At 41.5% G+C, this 19,044-nt stretch overlaps 1 protein-coding gene across 2 annotated transcripts in view; it reads right to left on the reverse strand.

Annotated features, from left to right (window-relative positions):
• LOC139989919 (uncharacterized) overlaps window positions 1–19,044 on the reverse strand; it is a 92,253-nt gene that overhangs the window by 15,947 nt on the left and 57,262 nt on the right. For both annotated transcript variants that reach the window (XM_072008628.1, XM_072008626.1), the window contains exons 2-3: window positions 13,014–13,067; window positions 323–2,932 (exon numbers count right to left, since the gene is read on the reverse strand). In XM_072008628.1, coding sequence (XP_071864729.1) covers window positions 323–2,932; window positions 13,014–13,067 — 2,664 coding nt within the window. The remainder of the gene's footprint in view (window positions 1–322; window positions 2,933–13,013; window positions 13,068–19,044) is intronic.

Consider the following 19,044-nt stretch of genomic DNA (forward strand, 5'->3'; position numbering starts at 1 on the left):
ACAGTCACGAATTTCACTTCAAATTTTTACATACATCCAAAAATCTTTCAATTCTCTTTAATTGGCAATGCGTTAAATACAGATTTTAGAAAAATCATATTCATGATCTTCATTTTCCATTTCTACGCACTACTATTCTTCATTACATTGGTAATGCATTAATAATTCAAAAAAAAAGTGAGAAAAGAAAATAGGAAAAAGTAGAAAAGGAATCTTTGAAAGATCGCAAAAAAAAAGTTCTAAAAGTAGTACGAATCAGTTGAGGACACTGGAAGATCGTGGATAGAGAAGGTTTATCGCAGAGCTAGTTGTAGCTACTCACCAGCAGCGGGCACCGGGCTATACACAGACGAAACGGCGTGCGCTGACGACTCCACGGTAGGAGTGACAGTCACCGTGACGGGCACCGTCAATGTAAGCGTCGTCACTCTCGGTCGGACCGTCGTCGAAGACGTCACTTTCGTCTCCTGTCCATTCAGTTGCGTCACTACGTACGTATACGTCCTCAGTCTCGTCGATGTCACCACTGTCTCTGTATAATAAACGCTCGTGCTCGGTTCTAAATCTGGTGTTTCGGACCTGGTCTCGTGCTCCACGTGAACCGGTTTCGATGGCAGTATCTCAGGGAAATCTGGCCTCGACAGGGACAAATAAAGATCGTCGGCTAATCCTGCCTCGATTTCCTCGGGGGTCGGTGACGAGATCGACGTCGTTACCGAATCAATGCTGGACGTCGTCTCGAGAACCATCGAGGTCCTCTTCGAGTCTGACAACGACGTATATTCGACTCCTAGGGGAATCACGCTTGGGATCTCGGAGTTATCCAAGTAGCTAAGGGTACTGGAATCGTACGACGTCGATTGGGACGTTTCTAATGGCAGGACACTGGTGAAATCGGGGTACTCGTCGAAGAAAATTGTCGTAGCAGATGAGATGATTTCGGTAATCGATGGTATGGGCTGCACTGTCAGGTTCTCTTCATTTTCCTCGAGTTTTGGTGTGGTTTCTGGAACCTGTTTCAGGGTAGTAATATCTATCATGTCTGGGAAGGATCTTTCAGTTTCTGGCTTTGAACTTGGGTCGAGTGTTATGCTGGGGTGGCTATCGGGAATTTGTGGGTCTTTTTCGGGAACATTTTCAATTTTGGGAACATCTTCGACTTTGGGAGAGTCTTCGTATTTGGTTTGAATCACCGTGACTTGGGGTTCGATCTCTTTTTTGACAGGATCTTCAGAGTCTTTTGATATAGATTCCTTGGAATCAGTTTCCATTATGGTGGTATTTGATTTTGTATCTTTCTCAAGGGAATCTTCACTGTCTTTCGGTGAAATGTCTTCAGGTTCGGGTGAAATAGTTGTAACGTAAGCTTCAATATCTTTTTCGAGTGATTCTTCGTTTGAAGAATTTTCAGATTCCGATTTAAATTCATTGGGCAGCGAAGGGTGTTCAGTGCTACTATGTTCTTCTTCCTTATTAATTATTGTAATCTCTTTATCAGAAACTGTAGTTGTCTGTATTTCTTCAGGAACACTAATCACCGTCGTTTCTTCCATAAATGTCGTAGTCTCTATCATTTCTGTCGTTGTACGGTCTCCTTCCCAGTCCTCTTTCTCATTTTCATTAATCTCAGGATAAAAAGTCGTTCCAACTTCTTTTTCTTCCAAACTCATCTGCGTCGTAGTAACGTCTTCTCCCTCTTCTATTGAATTTTCAGTTGTCAAAGACTCAGATTTCTCTTCTTCTTTCAAATCAGTTGACTCTGTACTCTTGTGATCAACGACACTATGTGAAACTTCTTCGGGCTTTTCTGACGTTGGTTCCTCTTTCTCTGACAAATCAGGAGCTGCAGACGTGCTTGAAGTATCCTCTTTATTCAAATCATCCTCAATTTTCGTAGATTTAGTCGTCGTTAGAATATCTTCATTCTCAGAATCATTCTTCTCACTTTCAGTCGTGGTATCGGTATATTCATCTTCGTATTCTTCATACTCATCGTCAGACGCAGGGAGGAAGAAATTATCAGTGATAATAACAGGTGAACTCACACTACTCTCTTCTATAACCTTCGGTTCAGTCTCCTCTGTCGTGGTTCCAATCTCTTCTGGCTTCTTATCAATTATATTAGGAGATTCCTTTAACTCAGGGATATCTGTTGAACTAACATCCTCCTTACTCTCAATCTCAACCTCATCTGGTTTCTTATCGATTATATTAGGAGGTTCCTTTAACTCAGGGATATCTGTTGAACTAACATCCTCCTTACTTTCAATCTCAACTTCATCCGGTTTGCTATCGATAACATCGGGCGGTTCCTTTAATTCAGGCGTGGCAGTCGAACTAACATCTTCTTCGTTCACCTCTTCTTCACCTTCATCCTCCTCGGAGAACTCTTCATCGTATTCAGAAGACGGAGCAGTGAAGAATCCAGTTGTGATAATAGCGAAACTAGGCGTAGGTTGCAGCGGTCTAACAGCGACTAATTTTTTTCTAGTGATTCTTACTCTTTTCTCGCTGCTCGCAGGCGAAACGGTAGTTGACGCAATCTTTCTACGTCTAGTAATAGTCACTTTATGTCTTCCAATCTCTGGTTTGGCACTATCAGATTCCAAGTCATTGTGAATGGTATTAGCTAATCCCAAAGACCTCACTCTAGTCACCACGATCCTCCTCGGTGTATGACTCGCTACAGTCAATTGATTCTGAGTAGGATTTTCAATCTTGGACGAAATAGGACGCAATCTTCTGACTACCGTTAGCTTATGCTGCCTTCCACTCTTTCTGACCACAGGGACGCGAATTCTGACGCGTTTTCTGGGCGTTTCCTCGAGGTAATCGTCGTTAATCTCTGGAGCGAGATTCCTAGCGTTCTCTCGGGGCGATTTGCTAGCGAAGTCGCTGGTTAGTCGGTAGAAGTCGTCGTGGTAGTAGTCATCTGAAAAGGCGACGTGTCTCTCGCTTGCGTGCACGCACTTGTGATCCTTCGCCATGGACTACATTCAGGGCATGTGTGTGTGAGTTACAGCAAATGTAGGGCAGCCGTGAGCAACAGGCGGGGGTTTCATCTCGAGTGTTAGGCGAGTCATCCGAGGTGGGGTTAAACAACAAGACAGATCATCGTGTGTCAGACACATCCCACCCTTGTTCGTTTTCGTGCACTTAGTAGAGCCGGGTGTTATCGATCTATCACGCGATCCACGGGCAAAATCGCGTCGATCCGACAAATACCAGAGACAAAGAGAGTACCATGCGTCGCGTGTAGACTTTATCGCGTGTGGGCGCGCGTGCGGCGGCGGATTCGAGGCTGTATTAGTAGACTGGACCAGTGGAGGACTATATCAAAGGATAGAATCGGAGGGAAGATAAAAAGAAGAAAGATTGGGGAAGAGCGAACAGGGCGTGAGATGGGTATGAAGAGAATGATGGATCATTGTCGATCAACCGAAGCTGCGAGCTTTATTTTTCTTCTTTCACGAAGGACTTCCTTTCTTCCGTGAACAATCCTCCGGAAGAATTCGATCTATGGTACATCATATGTATATCGTGATTGTTGTGGAATTCCTGCACGAAAATGCGCACAAAATACGAACCCGAGAAAGGCTCATCAAAGGTCATCAGCTTCGGTCTAGGTGGGATTCTTATAATGGATATCGTAGATGGGCTTACATATTAATTAATCGAGTGACAACAGTTAAGAGTAGAAGAGGGGAAGGGGATTATCTAAAGTGTGTGTATTTGAGGGTTAGGTGTGGATGGACGTGGAAATATGCCGTCCTACGTCACCCACTACGCTCTCGAGACTTTGTGTCGGCGCATGAGCTTCTAGCGAGTCCACACTTCCCGCCAGAACCGGGATGTCTTCCGATCCCTCGTGCAACGACGGTGGGATCGAGGGTCGAACCTCGACGACCAAATCCTCCCCGGTGTCTCGTCGTCTTCGAGACGTGTCGCTTACTTTCACGGTGCTCAGAACAGTACTGAACTCCCCTGGCCGTCTTCCAGAAACGTATAACGTCACTACGCTAGATTCTTCTTTAGCAGCACTAGAATGATCCTCTTTCCTATCGTTCGCTTTACCGCGACCATTTCTAGACCTGGAAGGCTTCTGCTGATACTCCTGAACGTCTTCTTCTTCGTCGGAATATTCATAATTATCGTGTTTATAATCCAAGTCAGCTGGTTGGTGCCTTCTCTCCACCTCTCCAGGCAAAGTATTGCTCTGAGTGAATGGAGGAGCAGCGAACAAAGGATCCACCAAAGGATTAGCGTTCTTTTGTGGTTGAGGCTGCTGAAGTAACAGTAACAATGAGTTCAAATTCGCCGCTGGCAACGCTGCAGTAGGTGTAACCACCACTGTATCCGTGATAAACTCTGTAGCAGTCACCACATCTGTCGAAGTATCCACCAAGGTTGTTAGAATCTCCTTGCCCCGGAAAGTGAGTGGGATCACGGTACTCTGCTGCTTAGTGATCGTAGTAACGTACGAAGTCGTACGCGTATTATACTGAGTAGATGGTGTACCTTGAGGCTGCAGCAGAGGGTTTGCCTGACCTAATTGACCGAGGAGCAATTGCGATAGAAGGATGTTCGCGAGAGGCGCATTTCCAGGGAGAGAAGGTTGCACCGTGGAGACCACGTTCTCTACAGAATAGACTGTGGTGGGTACAATTACGGATTGAGAGGCTCTACGACCACCTAGTGTGGTTAATGTGTGGGAGACACGAGTGGTGGGCGTCTCGTGGAGCAGGAATCGGGTTACTTCGGTCTGACCTTGAGGATTCGTACCGGTTACCTCGCTAACAATCACCACTAACGGCTTACCGTCTCCACCTGTCACCGTACTATATTGAGATGGACTTAAAATCTCTGTACTGGGTTGTGCCGTTATTATGCTCCTGTGCTCTGTGATACCATTGTTCACCACGGGAATAGTGACTTCCGTAGGCACGTAATGAGTCACTGTGATCGTTCCATCGAAGTCAGGATACACGGTAGGTGCTTCTCGGATATCTTCTAGAGATCCTCTTGATCTACTAGAAGGACCTCTTCTGTTACTATTTCTATTAGAGGATCTATTCGAGGAAGTGCGACTAGAAGGAGGTGTTCGTCTTGTACTGGTATTCTCTGACGATTTATTGGAACCATTTCGTAATCGTGGAGGCCTTACTCGATCTGAATTAGTAGTAGTAGTAGTCGATCTTCCATTTGTCCTGGAATTTGAAGAACTAGGTCTTTTGTAATTCGTCCTGGTAGAAGAAGATCCATCTTTTTCTCTTAAAGTAAACTGTCTACCATTACTTGAAGTTGAAGAAGGTTTTATTCTAGAGGCAACGTTTCTGTCTCCATTACTAGGAGATTGTTTAGACCTATTCCTATTTTTACTTTGACTCAACTCTGTAGACTCTGCAGATGTTTTCTCAGGATTATTAGACTTGGATGTTGGTCTAGTCGCTGTAAGAGACCTTGCACGATTATTGTACCGAGCAATAGGTTTGGAACTAGATTTAGAAGTCTCCTCTTTGCTAGACACGCTTTCGCTAGTGTCAGATTTTTCTTCGGACTTCGACGAGCTCTGACTAGGTCTTCTGAATCGACTGGTCAAAGATCTCAACTGACTCGCCTGTCGACGTATTCTTCGTGCTCTGTTAAACGGCCTGATCTGTACAGTGGGTCTGACGGATTTTCCAGATCGACGATTGATTCTATCTTCATGCTCAGATCCTTCGTAATCATTGTCAGCTATTTCTTCCACAGGCTCGTCCTCCAAATTCTCTTCTCCTTCTTCTTCTAGATCTTCGTTTGGTTCTATCTGTTCCTCGATAGGTAGTTCCGGTTTTCTCCCAAGTAGACCTCGAGGCGGAAATAACCCTGTGCCACCTTGTCTTGGTCTAGTTGAAATTGGAGCATTTACCCTTCCATTGGTTCTCGTATTAGTCACTTTAGGAACAGTCGGCGAAGTGGCTCTATTTAAATTTCCATTTCTCCGTGTAGTCGTTGGCGGTCTCGGCGTAGTACCAGTTCTGCCGGAATTATTCAAGTTAATAGGTCTACGGAATCTGAGTAAGGGATTCGTGGATCTTCTCGAGGACTCTGTGGTCGTCTGCAAAGGTGCCGTCACAGTCTCTCCATCCTCTATATCCTCTGTATAAGGCGTCTCCTCGGTCACCAACGTAGTCGTAGTGAATTCATTAGCATCGTTCTCTTGGTCGTCGTGTTTAACCGTAGCCTGACCTCTTAACAAGGTAGACGAAGGTCTGATTGGAGATCTATATCTAGTAGAGACTCCAGGATAAGCTGAGCTTGAGGCACGAGATGCAACTCTGGCTGAAGATCCTCTAATCGACGTAGGCCCTCTTCTGTTTCCTTGGAAAACAGAGGATGGAGATATTCTAGATTGAGCTCTGCCTCTGGTACTTCCAGTTATAGTTGATGCATAACTACTAGCTGTATTTGGTGAACCCCTTCTTCCTGAGAACCTTCTAGAACCTGACTGAGACAACGTAGAAGAGTATGGACCTATTGGTGAACTGACTCGACCTCTAGAAGATGCGAATCTATTTCCTTTTCCAGCCAAGGTCGCAGTTATTGTGGGTGTTATGTCTGTTCTGGTAATCGTCGTTGCACCCTGAGCACCCTTTCTTTTGGGATTAAACGTGGGTCTGTTTCTGGAGGCGAATGGTCTGATCACTGGAGTGAAAGTTCTTTTTCTAGTAGAAAAGGTCAGTCTAGATTTCTTTTTGGAACTTTGTCCATCTTCCCCTTCTTCATCCTCCTCTTCACTCTCTTCATTCTGTTCTGAGTCTTCGTCTTGTTCCGGGGATTCCGTCGTTGGGTCTTCCGATAAGGAAGACTGAATGACTGCAGGCGATGGTGAAATTTCTGCGATTTGAGTTGGTTTGCTAGGTGGCAGAGTGGAAGTAGGCGCGATGTTTGCCGTTGGAGTCGAAGATAGAAAACTGGATGTGCTTTCTATGATCTGAGCGTATCTACCTTCGATACTGGTACCAATCACCTTAGATTGATAGAATGTCGTAGTTCCATTATTCGCGATTTGACCTTGAATTAATCTAACCAAACCAGTTCTGTGACCTTGAGTAGGTAAAATAGTCGCTTTCCTCTCTTCGTTAATCTTCGTACTCGAAGTACTTTCGATAACCTTCGCATAAAGACCGTCAAACAAAGTTCCAATCTGCTTCGTCGTAAAATAAATAGTAGTAATCTCATCTGCGTCTACCACGATACCCTTGTTCATCGATAAAATTCCTGTTGGTAGGACTGGAGTAACTACTGACGAAGGCAGAGGCGGTGTCTCTACTCTTGTCGAGCTTTCTACAATCTGAGCGTACAATCCATTGATATATGTACCATGAACATCGGTCATAAAATGAGTAGTGGTTCCATCATTTACTTGACTAGATCTGATCGTCGAGATTAAACCAATTTTTGGAAGTTCAGTAGGTTTTGCGGGGATGACTGGTTTCTCTTCGGTGGCTAAAGTTTGTTTAAACACTGATCCATCAATTGCTCTTCCTGTTGCTACTTGTGAAGTTGCAAGGATATCAGGAACAGAGACACTAGTAACAGTCTCCAATCTGCTATTCAAAATAGTCTCATTACCAATGTAAGAAGTTGTGAAATATGTATAAGTAGTATAATAAGTGGTAGGTTCAGGTGAAATTGTAGTTGATTGTAAAACATTCTCAGAAGATGGAGTAGTAATATCTTTGGAACTTGTAGTTTCTGATTCCTCAGCTTTCGAATTTTCAATAGGAACGACGACTGAGGGCGTCACTTCATTGTCGGCAGTGATTTTGGATTCTTTTTCGCTAGATTGGCTGTCTTCTATGTTTGTCGTCGTTGGTCTGTAAGTCATAATCACGCCTAACTCTACGGTAGGCGTAGGTGCTACACCCGGTGTCATAACATTGCTGACAGTCTCTTCTCGACTGGTAGTGACAGTGTCGCCTCCTCTGTAGAACGTGGTCCAATAAGTGAACGTCGTGAAATACGTAACTGGCAGTGTGCTCGTTTCTACAGGAATCACAGCTGTTGGCCTAATTGTCTCTGTGACTACATTTGTAACTGTTTCTAGACGACTAACTATGTTAGATTCGTCACCTTTGTACATCGTTGTAAAATAAGTAAAGGTAGTATAACTTGTTTGAAGTAGAAGAGTTGGTGCTGGTTCTACGTCGTGATGATTAGATTCTGAAAGCTCCTGGTCTTCAGGAACTGCGTTTCTTTTATCCATCACGTCTAGAACGGTGCCACTTCCAGCACTGGAAGAAGATACGACATCAGTGATCATAGAGCCCAAGATTTCGCCTTCCATTGGTGGATTTGGCGTCACTTGCGCGTTCACTTCGAAACCGCGAAACAAATTTTCTGTAGTCGATTGTTCTTCCAAAGTGTCTGAATCCTCTGTCGTAGTTTCTTTAGTTTCAGGCGCATTCGTGGTTTCCTCAGTTTTACTGTTTCCTTGTTGTTGTACCTTTTTGGCAAGAAGAAGCGCTTCTTCTTGAGACTTCTGTCTCTGAATGGCTTCCAAATAGGCCAAGATCTCCGGTGGAACGGCTGGTTTATTGGCTGGTTCCTCTCTGGGTGTAGTTGGTCGCTCTGTTTCCTGAATAACAGGCACCACAGCTGTCGGTTGAATAGTCTCAGTGACTACATTGGTGAACACCTCTGTCCTTGTTTCAATCTCTGTTTCATCATCGACAAAGATTGTGGTAAAGTAAGTGTAAGTTGTATAATAAGTTTTGATCTGTTCCTTTACTTCTTGAGTGGGCAAGGCTGGAGTTGGACTTGGTTCAATGTCAGGTATCGTGTGTTTGGTATCTTCAAATTCCTTAACAGTTGTTCCAGGTTCTGTTGGAATATTCTGATCAGTAGTAGTATCTTGTTCTTGCAACGTGGTAAGAGTGTCTTCTGTCGTTTGTTCCATAGTCGTTGGATACTTTTCAGTCCCTTCTTCACGTTCAGGAGTAGTCGAAGGCAAAACTTTATCCGAAATTTTGGTTGGTGATATTAAACTGGACTCATCCTTCTCAAACAATCCAGCAACCACTGCAGACACTCCATTAGGTCCAACAGTCTGAGTAATCACATTTGTTTCAACGACTTCTCTACTAGAAATACTCGAAGTGCTTTCCTGGAAGTACGTCGTCAGATAAGTGTACGTAGTGTACAGGGTCTTGAATATCAGCTCTATCTCTTCGTCCTGCTTCGTTGTTTGCTCTTCTTCCAACGCAGTAATCGAAATGGGAGTTGTCCTTGTCGTCACAGGTTCAGGCAACGTCGTTTGAAGAATCGGAGACGCAGTTTCGCTAGGCAGAATCAACTCTGTCAGATAGGTAACGTCGGAAGACACTACTTCGTTAGAAATAACGGAAGTAGTAGTTTCATCGCCTTTTGGTACGAAGAAAGTAGTGAAGTAAGTGAACGTCTTGTACACTGTGGAAGGAAGTAGCCTGGTAGCCAAAGTAATCTTACCTTCCTGTTCAAATTCGTCCTCCTTGTGATCCTGATGACCAAGATCGTTCTTCGAGCTGCCACCTTTGATACTACGACCTTGAGGATCCCCAGGAACAATATCATTAGGAATTTCATCATCTAACGTTGGAGCAGCCGATTCCGTGGTACCAAGAACTCTTCTAGCACTCTCCAAAATATCTTTCAAGGTCGTTAATACGCTATCAGTGGTGTCTTTAATTGGAGTGGTCAGTTCGTTCATTTCTGGAAGAGATTCCTCGCTCGTAGCAATTACCCTTGGTGTAGTACCAGTCGTTATTTCTAATGTAGTGTCCTGTTCATGTTCAGGCTCTTCAGTGGCAGTCGTTCCATAATCTACGGTAGTATCTTCGGCATCGTAAGTCGCAGTGGCTTCGTCAGGGAAAAAGTACACGTTCGACGACGTGTGTATAATCTGAGCGTAATTTGTACCAATGTATGTTCCATAAATTAAACTCTTATAGTGAGTAGTAGTGCCATCCAGGGAAGTAGTAGAGTCTAAAACTTTTAGAAGTCCTGTAGGTTTTAACGAGCCAGTTTCGACGTCTGGTATTAAAAGAAGAGGCTCCGTAGACGTTGTTGAAGATTCTACTTCGAAATCTTCGGTGACACTTGGCTGAATATTAGCTCTGTTAATAGCGTCTAACAAAGGATCGCCTGTTTCGCTTTTTGGATCAGATTTACGTCCAGGATGTTGCTTGGTCTTCTCTTGACCAGTGATCACGCTGGTTGGCCTGATCTTTACTACTGCGATTCCGTCGTCAGGTCTCAAGGTCGCGTCTCCTTTGATCGTAGTAGCTGGGCGACCGACTGGAGCTGGCGACGTACTTGGAGAGAAAACTATGACAGTTTCGCCTACGGTCGTAGTGAATTCAGCGAAACCATGGTACGTTACAGTAGCCAGAGGCTTTATGTCTGATTTCTTCGGTGTAGAAGGAGGTTTGGGTTGAGGTTTAAAGATTTTAGGCGCTCGAGGTCTGAAATTCTTCGGTTGATCGTCTTCAAAATTGTTCGCGACATATTCATGAGTAACAGTATACGTAGGAAGATTATCCGCTGGCCTGACCTTAGCAGGTTTGAATCTCTGCGAATCTGAGCCCAATTCTCTTCTGCTAAATATATCATTCTCTCTGGATAACTCGTCCAATTTCGTCGACGACTTTCCTTCGCTATTTTGATTCCCAGAATCTCTCTCCTGATTTTCCTCTAATTTAGATTCTTCGATATCCCTTAATGCTTTGATGGGTGCGTTGTCGAGAGCCACTTTCAGTTTCCAATCGTCGTCAGAGGTTCTCGAGGGATAAACCACATAAGGTGTAGGTGAGTCTGGTGCTGGTTCCTTATCGTAGAATACTCTGCTAGACGTAGATAATATTCTAGCGTACAGACGACCGTTGTCCAACGTGGTACCGAGTACCTGAGTAGCAAACTCCGTGCTGGCTCCATCTTGGACGAAGGTTCTGGCGGTTTTCGTTAATAGACCGACCGGAGGAATGGATTTGCCGGGTCGAGCCGAGACTAGGAGGACCGTGGTAACACCTGAGGACGATCATCGAGTATGGAACGAGTCAGGAGGATTTTAGGATCATTCAGAAACACCGGGGACAATCGCCGCACGAGGAGCACGTGTTTCGGTGACCGTTATAATTGATCGATTATCCATGTATAATTGTATTAATAGAGAACAAGAGAATCGTCCAAGTCATGTGGTAAATTCGTTTGAGTCATTCAACAGTCGCAATTATCGTCAGTATTAATTGGTTTCAGTTCAGCCAATCGGTTTTTCATTCGTTTATATGTGTACATATATATAAATATATAGATATATTTGTTGGTTTGTTTGGTTTGATTATTTGTATTTTTAGTTTTAGATAATGTAGGTCGTCGGAGAGACGGAGTGGCGGGCGGACGTTGGAGGCAGACGGCATCCAGTTGTTGAGAAGAGTTGAAGAGGCGAGGAGCAGGCGGGAGCAGTAACAGAAACAGAAAAAAAAGAGACAGACGATCTTAGTGGACGAGTCATCCTGTTGGTATATAGACTATAGAGAGCAACCTGCTACGTCCCCGTTTCTCTACCCTCTGTCCACGAGTATCGATTTCCGATCGTCGCACTGTTCACGGGCCCGAATCATATCGTTTCGTTTCGTTCCGTTTCGTGCTACCGGAAACGGGACTCCGTGAATCAATGCGCGCAAGGAAACGACGATAAGAGGCGCGCCAGACGTTCAAAAGTTGTCCAGTATCGGTATTATGTATATATAATATAATATGTACAGCTCGAGGGACTTGAAAGGGAGTTACAGAGGATCTGTGTTTTGCTCGATCACAATGAAGCCGTGTCTAATTCGTGCTTGATTTATGGGTTCGTGCGAACCGTGAAATGAATTTCACGTTTCGAATAGTGAAAGTTTCTTCTATGTATTCTTCTATAATCGTGTTCATTGTTGATATACTTGTCTCATTTTTGTTTACTGTTCGGTTTTATTCTTTCTTTTTTCCAATCGTTTTGTTAGATTAATTATCAAATCCCTCGAGACTATATACAGTCTGTAATACGAGATCCTGGACGCGATACTCCTTTGTGGAAAATAATTCTGTTTGTAAGAAGCTCTAAATAAATTTAAGATATGTCTTAGAAGATAATATGTTTTCAATAGTGGTTCGATGGCATCAAATTTTCTGTGGAAAGTTATAAATTGTTGCAATTCTAGCGTTCCATGATTCGCCATGATTAGACAGTGATAAATTGCTGAAAGCCAGCGTAGTTTCATATTACGCTCATTCTACTTTTCGTATTCGAGAAAGATAACTTTACGCGATCCGTACTGTAATAACAATAACTCGGGAAATAATTTTACCTGATTCGATAGAAACTGAGCAACAAGCTATTCATTTTGTTAAATTACTTTTAATCTGTCTAAAGCTTTTTACGAAAGCACTTAGTTTGCACAAAGAGATATTGCATCTTCGATCTTGTGTAACAAACTGTATTTTCTGTGAGTCGTTGGTCAGCGATTTTGAGCCCATTTACCCACGGAAACGTAACGCAAGGTGGCATGTACGTGAGAGAAGGGAATAAAGTAGAATTAAAGACAAAGTATTAAAAAAAAAAAAGAAAAAAAAGAAAAAATAAAGAAAAGACACATAGACAGATAGAAACATGTATGTACTTCGAAATAAGTATAACTTTTGATTATGTACACGGCCGCACCTCGCGTCGACACGCACAATGCAAGTTTTTAGAGACAGAACGATCGGTTTTAACTGTGAGAAGAGAAAGGCCAGACAGCGGAGACGAGAGAGGAAAGCGAAAGAGAGAATCGTTGTTGCCGATAGAATTACGCTCGAACGTGGTACTCGTTGCGAATAATGTAACTATCGAATAATAAGGTTGATGAAATGTATTAATTTCAGGCTACGAAGTCTGTGTTCGAGCAAAATTCTATTGGAGAAAATAGACATGAGTTGGATGCAAGACAGGCACGCTGAGAGGGTGAAACGCTCACTTTGCAGATCCCTTTCTATCCTAGATGCTCTCACTTCTGATAGCGATCCTACATCTGTAAATAAACAATTTCTTGATTATTTTCATGAGAAATAAGTTTTTGTATTTAATATTAGAATTTATCTTTATTATATTGTATCGTACGTACTATGTTTATTACCATTAAAGAGATTCGAGTCTTCGTGTAAATTCGTACAAATTTTAGTAATGCTATACTCATTTTGACAGCATTACAAAGATTTTAGGTATATTATATTTATTATTACGATCAGAATATGTAAATTTTGTTTTCTGTAACATATTACCCGATTCTGAAAAATTTACGCGTTCGATATATTGATCAAGGACGCTTAATAGCACCCGTAGGAGATGAAGCGGTGGGTGGTGAATGATGATGTTTGCTTGAGAAATTATGTTTGATCAACCTAACGTTCAATCGATGTCACGTTGTTAAACGCGCAGAAACGAGCAATTACGCGTCACAAATATCTCGTAACAAAAAATACATATATGTAAATGTAGAACAATCGTCAAATAAGACATGAATATGCAAAATTACTATATTAAAATCAAAGAAATATCGTAATCTAATATTATCATCCATTCATTTCTCGCTCTATTCCATTTACGCAATTGTAAGAAAAAACGCAAAAGAAAAACTAATAATCTCGTAAACGGAAGACAATGGTCGTACGGTGTCGACTTAATGCCATTGAGGTGTCGTTCTTGGAAAACAACCGACGGCAAAGTGTACCGGTTGTTTTAGACTAAGACCTCGAATTGCACGATGCCGGTAAGTAAGTAAACCAGCTAACAGACAAAGACAAGACGACGTCCAAGCGTGTGTTGAACGAAGACGAAAGATCAAATCGGGAATCGTTGTATAAGGCATATACTGTATCCGTATGGGAATGAGAGGAGAAGAGGTCCCAGGCTTCGACGATGCTGAAGATGTCGTTCAGAGGCCGCGACGTACAGTTATCTGACCGACTCCTTTCTTCTTCTCGCGAGAATATTTCCCCTTCCGTCTCGGCTCGTGCCACGTGCACATCGGCTAAATCTACTGGAAACCTTCGCACGCGCGACGTACCGCACGAGGCTTTTCCACTTGGTCGTTTTGTTTTACATAAACGCATCGATATACTGTCGAGGAAAATAGGTCAGTATAGATGTTTATTATGAAACTGAAAGTACATTCTTTTAATCCATTTCTTCTCTTCTTCTTCCTGACTGAGTCGATGAAAGTGAAGTATACACTTTGGTATAATGATATACGTAAAAATCGTTTTACGACAAGTAATCGAGTTATTGGCAAACTTTTATAGGATTTAAGTATGGACGCAAAATTTTGTGAATTCAGGATTTTTAAGCAAAAAGATCATAAAATAGTACATGATCTACTTTACTCTACCACTCACATTGGCTGATCGTCAAACCCTGTGTTGAATAAAAACCTCAAAAATATGAAATCGAAATTAATCGGAATTCCTATTAAAAAATCTTGCAACCTGACAATTCCAAATGCTAATATCTTAAATTCGAAATCCAAGATCGCCATTACAAAAATCTGCAGCCAAGAAATGATTCGAAATTTTAATATTCACCGAAAATTCGATCGAAAGCGATTGGAGATTTCATCGCCATTGTTTCGAACATTCTTGGACCAAACGAGTCGAGGAAAAATCCAGACAGTCGGCTTGTTTTTCATCGTCGTGTCGTGGTACACCTGCAAGATCCAGCGTCATCTGGGATCAAGCGGATTCTTTTCTACGCTGGTGTTTCATTCATTCGACATACTCGATTTGCCGAGTTCACCGATTTCGCAGAATTTCGTTGGTCTTGAATGGCTGTAGTCGCGACCCAGCCTGTCCTACTATCTCTCTCACCTGTTCCATTGGATCGCCGTTAACTTTTAGCGCTATTTGAATCGCTGTTACGTCACTGTTAAGTAGAATCAGTCAGGAAATTTGTTCGTCGAGGCAGGATTTATGGCTGGCAATTTCATGCAGAAATAATTTCCTGGATTATCGAGTTTCTGGTACTTTCCGGATTCTTGTAACGGATGTAGAAACGAAACTTGATGATTTTCGAAGAATTATTGAATGTTCAGCTTAGTTTGAAACGAAATGAATTCTCTTATTAGAAAGATAATCGATTAATTATTGATTTCGAAAGATCCTGGAGATATATTATGAAATCTTCTAGTGGTTTCTTGAAAACTTTACTGCAATCAGGCTGAAAAATTCCTCGTTGTTCGTTGTAATGCGGATTAAACTGTTATTTAATTAACAATTAGCGAAATAGTCAGATACACGTCGTTTTAATTTAATTATCGTCGCACGTAAAAACTTGATATATAAACATTGCATTCTTTACAGATAAAGAAAATGTTAGAATTTAATCTTGAAGTTAATATCAATAATCTGTGGAAGACACAATGTTTATGTTGAAATAATATTCAGTAATGTTTATTGAACAGAACCACAGAACTTGATGTATATAAACGAGTGATATAATTAACAACGTATACAAGAATTGTTGATTGTTGGCTAGTTACTCTCAGACTAGACTTAGGTAGGAACCCATGATCCCTTACATATTTTAAGCCCCACTCTCTATACAGTAACGAGTATGACCTATGTAAGTGTCCTGTTCAAATGCTTGTGTGGGTGGCTGTGTAAGGGTACTTATGCCTGTGCGTGAGATATCGTTGTATTCCAACAGAAAGACAAAGATTTAAATATCATGTTACCTACGTATATGTCATTGCAAAATTAAATAATACTAAAAATGAATAAAATTCGGTTCTACATATGTTGATATCGTTCGAGCAAGCAATATGGCTAACCGATTCTTTCTGATCGACGATAACAATTGTTTCACTGAAACTTTTTCTCCAAGCGCTTTGAGCGGTTTGCATTTATATTCGAGCTGCTTTATTACAACGTTACAATGTCCACGATGTTACGGTAAACAGAGCGTGTAAGCTATCCTTCGGTATTACGGCACATGATTACGAAACCTTGGTTACTGACGATACGTATTTGTCGAACGAGATCGATCAGTGATTTCTTTAATTGCCAACTACTAGATTCTTAACGATCTCTGCGAATTCATTCGGCCGATATTTCACGAAACCATTGGTATAACGATGAAAACGATTTCATAGTTAGTTAGTTCTCTAGAAAACTGAACAAGAATGAATTCTATGGAAATAAAATAATAAAGAAATTGTATTTATACGAAAAATGATAATACATTCTGCTGCGATTTATTATTATTACCCATTTATGTATGCTTATGCGATTACAAAGGATAATTACTCTAGATTACCACATTAATTCACCTGGTTGCTTCCTTATAGCGTTAATGAGAAGACCACGTTCCAATATTACTTTTCATGCGATTTGAATACTTCTATCATTTGCTGCATTATACTTTCTTATATACTAACCCACTAAAGCATTCTCTATATGAATATTCATAAATAAATTGTTTGTTTCGATTGTGTCGAATATTGCCTACATTTCCTTTACTTGTAATTTTAATGATACGATTAATCTTATGAGAGTACTAATTTGTCCGAAAATTCAGAGAACTTTTTATCTTTCGAAGTGAAAAAGTATGTAATTCCGCGATACTTGAGAGAATACTTCCAATTTCATGCTGAGATCGTTCTAAAGGAAACTGTTATGGTTTCGACACAGGTAACAAACTTTCTTCGCTTTGTTCGTGAGACGCGGATTTCCTTCATGAAGGATCGATGAGCATGATCGTTGTCGATCATTGAGCAACAGCATGGCCCCCTTGGCAGCGACTGCGAAACGGCCCCAGTTGGCCTGAGGCCAGATCGTCGGAGAAAGAAGGGCGACACGAAGTCGACCAGCTGACCCAATGCACCTGGACGAGGATGACCTCGAACCATGAGAGTACGTCGATCTCGATCGATGGACTACCGAGAAGTGGCCACCGGTTGGATAACCGGATGTCATCTCGTTCGGTCATCGTCAATTTTTGACCGTTGGCTTGTCATCAATTTGGCGCAATGAACAGTTAAAGAATACATTAATAAAGAACGAACGGATGAATAAGGTTTCTTTCTTTTGACAGAGTTCTATAGAATTCAAAGAATTAAGAAACGGAACCTAAGAATTAAGAAACTTGATGTAAAAAGATGCGAGAAGAGCGTATTTATCGTCTTGCTTTTACAAGCGAATTTCGCTGCTGGAAATCAACGCCAATCAAATGACAAATTTCACCTCTTTTGATTTCGCAGTTACTAAAAACATGGAGCTACTTTGAGATTAATGTTGATTTTTGTGAAGATAGAAACACATATTTTCATCGCGCTGCTTTAATTATAATCATCCACGTGTGGTATATTACGAGCCAGTATCTACAACGTTAACAACCTTCGTCCGAGTATATGACAAGAACCATCTAATTACAATCCCTTTAATGATTCGCAATAAAAAGAACTTTAGACTCCAAGCTATATAAAATACTATGTAGGTTAAGAAACAAGTGAAATGTCATAACCAAAGGATAACATTCGTTCGCAATAATGTTCTTTATACCTTTCTGAAATGGTTCAATGAATCATTTCTATATCCTTCGAGAAATTGAACACTATTGAAACCGACGAAATAGAGAGATCCAAATCCAAAGAACCACATCTGCTATAGCTACAAGCACGCTCTCGATTACGCGATTGCAGTTGCATACGCGGGCGTCGCCTTGAGCTGCTTTTTCACCGAAGCAAAAGAAGAGAAATCCCTCTGGCATTCCATGACTTTCGCAATAAGCAATTCGTCCATTGATATCCTATGTATCGAAGAGAGACGCGGATCTCTTTTCCGCCGATTTCTGAATCCTACTTGCGATCGTTTTTAGACTTATTCGCGCTAGATTCTTCCGATACACGACACGGATAATAAACGACGAAAACGTAACGGCCTGGGGACGTTATAATGGATCCTCCTAGGAATCCAATGTTCCAGGTGAACGCGTGAACGCTTCACCACGTTTCTTCCGCATCGCGGAGATTCACAAAGACGAGATAAAATTGGAGCGTGCAAATCGAAAGAGAGATCGCGAATTTTTCAAATTTATCGTCATTTGTCTCAGTGGGAGAATTACATGGTAGGTGAAAAGGTATTTAAGCAATAGGACTGTAGGAGTCAATTAGTAAACGTTAATGGAAAAGATGTTCAGAGAGTAAATTTCAGAAAAAAAGTAATTACGCGAAGGAAAGCGGAGATTGAACAGCAAAGTTCTATTGTAAGAAATAAATCTGGAGAAAAATATTGAACTGGCGAAAAAGTGGGATATCTCTGTTCTGGAGCAACGATAAAGAACAGTTGCAAGAAAATAATTTTATAGTCGCTGTATTTGTATGATAATTAAATAAAGAGGTAAATTTTTGACAACGTTAAAAACTAGACAATATACGTAATATATTTGAGTCAGCTTGTTTTATTAAGAGAGTTAGTCATTTCTGTGGCCAGTGACGCATGTTATCTAACACCTTCCAATTTTTCACTTATGTCATTGATCTACTAAAACTACGATACGTATACGTTACGTATACATCAATATATTATCTTCTCAATACGGATTAATTCTCACACTACACGTTGACATTTACAAAGTATATTACATTATAGAGTACTTCGAGTATTAATCCATGTTCGTGACCCGAATACGTTTCTGATCTCTTTATAAGGACCGCGCAGAAAAGTGTATCACGAACGATGCGGCCATTAATTACGACATAAATCCATCAAATTGCGAAGGAACGTACAATTTTCCAATTTCAAAGGAGACTCGGGTTCGTTTTTTCCCACAGACCAGTTATCACAGACTTCGTTGAACGCGTTTTACCACTTACACCAAAAGAATGGATCTCGGCAAACACGAGCATAGAACATAGAACCCAAAGAATTAAAATGACAAAAAGAGAACGGCTAGATATTTCACGAAAGTAGAAACAGATTAGAATCTGGGAATTACATTTAAAACACGGAAACGGA

This window comes from Bombus fervidus, chromosome 8, assembly GCF_041682495.2.
Source record: "Bombus fervidus isolate BK054 chromosome 8, iyBomFerv1, whole genome shotgun sequence".
NCBI classification, from domain to species: domain Eukaryota; kingdom Metazoa; phylum Arthropoda; class Insecta; order Hymenoptera; family Apidae; genus Bombus; species Bombus fervidus.